Here is an 8,665-nt window from a genome sequence, read left to right as displayed (position 1 = left end):
ACGCAACTACTTATCTATATTCTATATATAATACAAAATCAAAACTTTTGACTTTTTGTTAACTTTTTAAAATTTTGACACATTAGCTTTATATGTCTCACAAATTTACACCACATTATAATTTATTTTTTAGTTATTGTAAAGTTGTGATTTTCAACTAGCTTGTGTTGGCTTTAATTCCGTGTCAAATTTGATTGTAATTTCTTCAATCATTTTCCTTGTATGTATGTGGGTTCATTTGTAAGGAACGAGTGTGAGAGATTGGTGAAGAATCAAGCTTCAAAAGATGAATCAGTGCAATTTGTGACTAGCTTGCAAGTATTTCGTGGGAAGCAACCCGCGAAAAGGCCACGTGTGAAGCACATGACTAGAAACTAAAGAGTCATGCCGGGCTATCAAGTTTGCGAGTGTTTTGCGAGAAGGGCCATCCCACAAAGTACCAGTGAAACATTCTGTTTGGCAAAAAGTTAAGTTGCTTTACCAAATTCTTTACCCACATTATAAATACCCTCATTATCCACGAATTGTAAGGAGTGCTTTTCAAAGAGAAAACCCTAGTAAATACACTTGAAAGTTAGAGATTGTTATACCCACAATCATCTACACATTTCCTTGTTGGTTTTCCTTAACTCCTACCTCTCCATCTCTAGATCCTTGAGAGGTATTTAGCTCAAATACTTATCACACCCATTCTATGTATTTAGTGAGATTCTGGTGCTATTGGGAAGCATTGGAAGTGATCGTTTAGTGGCGGATGCAATCGAGCTAAATTGCAAGATCCGGAAAGCTAAAGAAGACAAGACTCCAAGAAGTCCGTTTGTAGCAGGAGCTTGGAGGGCTCAAGTACATGGGGTATACTAGGCTTGGAGGGTCTTTTGTTATTCATGCACTCCAATTTTATTCTCTAGTGGATCGATTTCGACTTGGAGGGTCGCATAGAGGTTTTTCGCCAAATTCTTTGGTTTCCTCTTCGATAACATGTGTTGGTGTTATTTTGTGTTTGCATCTCTCCTATCTTTTCTTTAAACTTTCATTTTATTGTTGCTTATGGATGGATATAGCTTAGAGTAGTGTTATCGGTTCATTGCGCATATTTACTCTTGTTCCGCACTTTGTTTAAGTTAGAGTAAAAGAAATCTAGTTGTAATTTTTAATTGGGAGTCTGAACAAGCTCTTATGTTTCAGCACAAATCTAAGCTTTCAATTGGTATTAAAGCTGGTACACTTGTCGGATTTCATTATCCTTGTGTGATCCTAGACCCCTCCTTGCTATGGATATGGTAATGGAAAGGCTAACATGAATTGTGGCTCATGTGTTTGTGATAACGACTCTATGAGTATCTTTGGAGATTGTCCTAGTAATGAGCTCTTAGAGTTATTAAAGTCTAAGAAACATGCTATAATGTTCATACACATGCTAAAATGTTTAGAGCATAGAAATCATGTGCTTCATAATAGCTTATGTGAGTCTAATTCCTTGATTGCAAAATATAAGAGGAGAAATAGACATTTGTGTAATAAGATCGATGACCTAAAAAGGAAGCTTCACTCATCCGAGAAAAATGTAAAGGAAGATGAGTCTTACATTGAAAAACAAGAATGTTTGTCACATGCTTGTCTTTTTGTTCATACCACATTAAAAGTGTTTAATTCATGTTTTTGGTATCTTGACAGTGGGTGCTCAAGGGACATGACTGGCAATAAATCTCTTTTTACAAACCTTAAAGAAAAGGAGGATGGTTATGTGACGTTTGGGGATGGTAGCCACTCACAAGTCCTTGGAAAGGGAACTACTGACATTCCAAGACTTCCTTTGTTGACTAATGTTCTATAAATCAAAGGGCTGAAAGCAAACCTGCTGAGCATCATCCAAATTTGTGATGAAAATTTTCTAGTCCAATTTTCCAAGAAAGGGTGTCTAATCCTCAGTGAAGGTGTGCAAGTCTTGAAGGGCTTAGGACCACCGATAATTACTATGGCATGGTTCCCAAGCCGAATGTATCATGTCAGAGTGTCCAAGTTAATTTGTTAAAGTTGTGGCACCAACGCTTTGTACATGCCAATTACAAGCAAGTGGCAAAGGTTTCGAAGCTTGAAGCCATGATTGGTTTGCCGAAGTTTGGAGAGATTGAGAAAAATGTTTGTGACCCATGTCAATTGGGACAAAAAAAAAACTAAATCAACCCATCCCAAAGTGAACGTTGTTACTACATCTCGATCATTGGAGTTGCTGCATGTGAATCTAATTGGTCCAACGAGAAAGGAAAGCATGGGTGGAAAAAGGTACATCATGGCTATGGTTGATGATTTCTCAAGTTACTCTTGCGTGGAATTCCTTAGAGAAAAGTCGAAAGCATGCAAAAAGATTGAAAAACTTTGCAAAAAGCTTTAAAATGAAAAGGGAGTTCCCATTGTCAAAATAAGAAGTGATCATGGGAATGAATTTGAGAATGCAAAGTTTGAAGCATTTTCGCAATGAGCATGGAATTAAGAAGGAATTCTTGGACCCAAAAACTCCACAACAAAATGAGGTTGTTAAAAAGAAGAACCATGTGATACAAGAAATGGCGAGAGTAATGCTTCTTAACAAGGATATTCCATAAAAATTTTGGGCTGAATCAGTGAATACTTCATGGCACATTGGGAATAGAATCTTCTTCTGAGCAAGAATAAAGAAAACGTCATATGAGATATGGAAGGAAAAGAAGCCCAAGGTGAAATACTTCCTGGGTTTTTGAAAGTAAATGCTTCATTCTCAATGATAGGGAAAATCTCGGGAAGTTTGATGCCAAGAGTGAATAAGGAATTTTCCTAGGATACTCTGTGAATATCCGAGCTTATAGAGTCTACAACAAGCATACAAAGACGGTTATGGAGTCAATAAATGTGGTTATAGATGATGCCATTCCGGAAAAGAGTGTTGATGAAGATGGAGAAGCTCCAAGCCTTAATAAGAAAGATGATGATAGTAACTCTTCACAATGTGATGATGTCGGGAGACAATCACCGGAAAAGGAAACTATTCCTACCACATCAAGAAGGGAAACTAGATCAACCCAAGGGTCATCAAACCCACTCACTCCTCCGGAAGTCCAACCTCCAATCTCTCATGATGATGAGCCTTCCATTTCAAAAAAACCATCATCTAGAATGAGTCTTAATTTGCCCAAAAGTAATATAATTGGAGATTTGGATGAGGACCTTCGTTTAAGAAGAGGACCTAGCTATAGTGTGAATCATGTGACGTATCATTGCTATCTTACTCAATTTGAACTAAAGAATGTGGAAGAAGCCTTGAAAGATGAAAATTGGGTAGAATCCATGCATCAAGAATTATATCAATTTGTTAGAAATGATGTATGAGAATTGGTTCCAAGACCAAAAGACACCCATGTAATTGGTACCAAGTGGATCCTCAAGAACAAGACTGATGAGGATGGTGAGGTTGTGCGAAAAAAATCTAGATTGGTGGCTCAATGTTATGCTCAAGTTGAAGTTGTAGACTTTGATGAGTCATTTGCTCCAATAGCAAGACTTGAGTCAATCTGGATTCTTCTCTCCATAGCATGTATTATGAATTTCAAGCTTTATCAAATGGATGTGAAGAATGCATTTTTGAATGGGTTTCTACAAGAAGAAGTATTTGTTGAGCAACCAAAAGGGTTTCAAGATCCTCATTTTCTAGATCATGTTCTCTAATTGAAGAAAGCTTTACATGAGCTGAAGCAAGCACCAAGGGCATGGTATGATCATCTTACATCATATCTTTTGGATCATGGTTTCAAAAGAGGTCAAGCCGACTGGACACTTTTCGTCAAATGAGATGAGAAATCTCTCCTTGTAGCTCAAGTGTATGTGGATAATATTACGTTTGGTTCATCAATTGATGCTCTTGCTCAAGAATTTTCAGAAGAAATGAAGAATGAATTCAAAATGAGCATGGTGAGGGAGCTAAACTACTTCCTTAGTGTTCAAGTGAAACAATGAATAGATAGGATATTCATATCTAAAGAGAAGCATGCCGAAAATCTCATGAGGAGATTTGGTTTAAACTCCAAAAGAAACATGCATCTACTCCAATGAGTTCCTCAGTCAAACTGAGCTTCAATCCAACCAGTGTGGAAGTAGACCCAACCCTTTACATGAGCATTATTGGCAGTCTCCTATGTCTCACTACAAGTAGGCCGGACATAGCTTTTAGTGTTGGGGTATGTGCTCATTTTCAAGCAACTCCCAAAGAGTCCCATATGATGACAGTTAAAAGAATCATTCGCTATGTCAATGGAACATCTAACTATGGGATTTGGTACTCAAGAGGCTCAAATGATTGCCTAGCCAAATACTCGGATGTTGATTGGAAGCAATTTGGTGTCATGGATGAGCAAGAAGCAAAATTCAGTGTCTTTGTCAACTGCTGAAGCAGAGTATATTGCAATGGGTAGTTGTTGTGCTCAACTCTTATGGATGAAAAAGCTTCTTCATGATTATGGGATTTCTCAAGACACCATGTGTGTGTTTTGTGAAAATACAAGTGCTATTAATCTATCCAAGAACCTTGTTCAACACTCAAAGTCAAAATTTTCAAAAATTTCAAAGGTATGTTTTAGTGTGTTAAAAATTTCAAAAACCCATAAAACTAATTAAAAAAAAATCTAAAAAAGTTTGATCGCTTGTGTTGTGTATATCACATGTTGAGTTTGGCCTAGTACCTCCATATTAATAGCGTAGTGCATTTATTAGCTTAGCTTGTTATGTATGCATATTTTTTAAGTGTGAGCGAAATCTAGAAATCTACGTTTGATTGTTGTAAATAGATCTTCAAACTTTCCATGAATGATTATTCAATAGCCTTATATAATCTTGATACATGCGTAGACTTGTGCCTATATATCTCCTCACATTTATTTTTATGTCAAAAAGCTCAACAAACGTCAATCTCTAAAAAGAGAAAGAGTTGAAAAAGTCTTACTTAAAACTAGTTTGACTAAGAAAAGGTTAAGCGAATTGTATTTATAATGTATGGTGACAAAGCCAAAGGCTTATTCGTCAAAGAAATATAAAAAATTTCATGACATTGCTTCTCAAAAATTGAGTTGTATTGATCAAAAGTATGAAAAATGGAAGCCAAATAAAAAGCTTTCAATCATGTAAACACTTTGATGGGGGGTCATATATGTTCATTTCTACTAGTGAGATAGGTCACTTGATGTTGTACTAGTTATGTATGACTTAATTGAATTGATCATTGAAACTTCATGCTAGACAATGGACTAGTTCATACTTGATTCACACACGCAACACACAAGTCTAATGTTCAATGAATGCCTATTTCATTTGTGTGATTGTACATGTTCAAATGTGATTTGTGTATACTCAATTGCTTGATGATCAAACCCAAAAAGATTTTTGAGTATTTTATTTTTTTTTGAAATGTGTTTTTTTGTATCACTTTTGTGTTTTAAGAGATTTTCCAAAAACCCAAATCTATTGTGTTGAAAAACTCCTTCATAGGCACTTTCACAAGTAAGTCATGAGTAAGACATCTCGCAGCCTATCTGTGAAAATGAGAAAGCTAATTTTTGTTTCTTCCAAAATTTTACACAGAGAGTTTCACAATTCCTTCGCAAGAAATAACTTCCCATGAAATTAACCCTGTGCATTTGAGGCATTTCGCTAGTAACTCGTGAGTACTTCGTGAGTAGCTAACCCGCAAAATGAGCGCATTTTCAGTTTTTAAAGGCCAAACAATGACAACTTTTCAAAAACTTCTCTATGCCTTCTCCGCGCCTTTCTCAACCCACAACACCAATTTTTCTCTAAAAGTTCAACCACAACTTAAGGGATTTCAACTCTAAGACTCATCTAAGGTATGTTTTAACACTTTTTAATCTTTTAATCCTTAGACTAAGCCTTAGATTCTAGGATTTCTAGGGTTGGGGTTATTTTGAAAGGGGTTAGGAAAATTTCATTTTCTTGTCAAATCTTTTGATATTTTTTTTATTCGGCTGTGTCCCTTTGTGTTTCTTTGTATTTGTGTTGGCCCCAAGTGGCATTTTAACAAGTATTTAGGCAAATTTTTCATATGTTCATGCATTGTTTCACATATAAGTGTCATGTGTGCACTCTAAGTGTTTGATAAAATGCCTATATGGTATTTTCTCATTATTTTGGACTCCATTGAGTACAAATTTTTGGAGATTACCATGTTTATACATGCTTGACATGTTTTGATCATTGGTTATGTGTTTTACACACGTTGTCCCATGAGTGCTTTGTCACGCATTGCTCATGTATCTCACATGCACACCACAAACACACTTGATGCACACACTCTATCACTTGACATGTTTTGTATTCACTCATGCTATGTTAGTCTTTTAGACCTTTTAGCACTTATAACATGTTCTTATGGCTATGTTTGCTTGTCTATTTCCATTTTAGGACTATTTGTTCATGTTCTTGGACTAACTTGTATCTAATCAAGTTTGTTACCATGTTTGTGTTTGGTTTGTTTGCTTATGTGTTATTTTGCAAATGTTTCGTCGATCTTCACACGGCAAGGAAACTTTGATTGATCTTACATCATCTCCTATATCAAAGAGGACTCGTCAATCAACGGGAAATTTTGAAAACAAGAGGTTCAAAACTCTTTTGGACTCTCAACCCTTCTTCAACAATTTCAAGAATGCACCTACTGTGGTGGAAATGATTGTGAGATTCGACACCTTGGGATCAACCTTCATCCCTAAGATCTTTGTGGATAAGGATTAGGCAAGTTTTTTTGGTAACTTTGAGGATCCCATCGAAGAATTGGTCAAAGAATTCTATTCAAATGCATGGTTCACAGGAGCAAAACTAAAGTGTTGGGTTCAAAGAAAGGACTTTGTCATCACTCTAGACTACCTAGCAAAGATTCTTCATATATGTTAATGAAAGCTTGGATTTGTGTTAAAAACACAAGAACTGTTTAGACCCCCAATTAACAAAAATTACGGCTAGATTGCTTTTACTCTTACTTAATCAAAGTGCGGAAACAAGAGTAAATGTGTGCAATGAACCGATACTACTCTAGTGCATAAATATGAACAACAAACAATAAAAGTAAAGCACAAGAGTAAGGGAAGAAGGATGCAAACACAAGATAACACGCCGATGTGTTATCGAAGAGGAAACTGAAGAATTCGGCGAAAAACCTCTCCGCCGCCTTCCAAGCGGTAAATCGATCCATTAGAGAATAAAGTTGGAGTACACGAATAACAAAAGAACCTCCAAGCCTAGTCTACCCAATATACTTGAGCTCTCCAAGCTCCTACTACCAATGGACTTCTCGGAGTCATGTCTTCTCTAACTTTCTGAATCCCGCAATGCGCCCGATTGCATCCGCCAAGCCTCACCGACTTTTTTTGGCAGATCCCCAAAACTTCCCAATCTCCAAAACACTCTCTACACTCTGAAAATATGTAAGTTGTGTTTGGGTACAAATTTCCTCTCAATGTATGACAATAGGAGAGGGAAGGAGAAGAAGTTAGGATGATTTCTCACTAAGGATTAGTAGCTCTCTCTCTAAAAGATAGGTGTATGTGTTGTTGAAAATCTATCTAGGGTTTTTCTCTCTAAATGGCCTCCTTACACATTTGTGAGTAATGAGGGTATATATAGTATGGGTGAAGGGTAAGAAAGTCATACTTAAAAATCCTCCAAGTAGAGAGTTTCACGGATATCTTGCGGGAAGGCCTTACCCGTGAGACACTCGCGAAAACGACAGTCTAGCATGACTCTTCAGCTTCTGGCATGTGCTTCTCACGTGGCTTTTTTGTGGGTTAGCTACTAGCAAGATAGTCGCGAAATCCACTGATTCTTCATTTTATACTCGATTTTTCACCAACTTAATGCTAAACCCAATACAATAAAATCCCACAAAATACAAGAAACAAAATTAAAACAAATACAACACTTTTTGTCATGGAATAAAGCCAACATAAAACATAGTTATAAATCATAACTTTATAGTTAGGACATATGTGATCGGTTGTTAGAAACATATGTCAACATTTTATGTAATTGGCTAATCCTTTGAGAAAACGCACTTTGCTTATATTTTGGTAGATCTAGGATGTGTTTAATACTTCAAGGACAAGAGTTCAAGTCCAAGTATTGAAACCATGCAAGTTTGTCCAAAATTTAAGCTGAGAAAGTACTGTTCATTAAAGCTCAACAGCTAGCATCTATCGAGACCTATAGAGTTGTTGAAGCCCGTAGCTCGACAGTAGTCTTACAGATAGGCATCTGTCGAGGTTTATGAAAAACAGAATTTCATATTTGTTTTGACTCTAATCCGTTATTATGTGTTTGGGCTTTCTTTTCTCACAACCCTAAACATATATAAGGATTATTTTAAGGGTTGTATTTGGTTATACAGTTGAGAGTACAATTGCATAAGAGCATATTTCCACAAGTGTGACCAAAAACCTAGTTTTGCCCTAGTTCTTGAAGAAGCTATTGTGTTTGTACACTGTAGGGTTTTGTGACCAAGCAACTTCACGATCTTCATCTGTTGAAGAAAAGAAGAACTTTGCAACCAACATCTTCCTCAAGTTAGTGACTGAAATCGTGTACTAGGATCCGCGCAATTGGTTAGTCACGTACTGGGAGCCGTACATCAAAA

At 36.5% G+C, this 8,665-nt stretch overlaps 1 protein-coding gene across 1 annotated transcript; it reads left to right on the top strand.

Moving 5' to 3' along the window:
• Nucleotides 1-4,079: 4,079 nt before the first annotated feature.
• Nucleotides 4,080-4,418, top strand: LOC142635381 (secreted RxLR effector protein 161-like). Its single transcript, XM_075809545.1, has one exon. It carries the CDS (start codon nucleotides 4,080-4,082, stop codon nucleotides 4,416-4,418), a length of 339 nt encoding a protein of 112 aa, XP_075665660.1.
• The last annotated feature ends 4,247 nt before the right edge of the window (nucleotides 4,419-8,665 follow it).

This window comes from Castanea sativa, chromosome 5 (genome assembly GCF_040712315.1).
Source record: "Castanea sativa cultivar Marrone di Chiusa Pesio chromosome 5, ASM4071231v1".
NCBI classification, from domain to species: domain Eukaryota; kingdom Viridiplantae; phylum Streptophyta; class Magnoliopsida; order Fagales; family Fagaceae; genus Castanea; species Castanea sativa.
The sequence above is the reverse complement of the archived record's forward strand: the minus strand, read 5'-3'. Positions and strand labels throughout refer to the sequence as shown.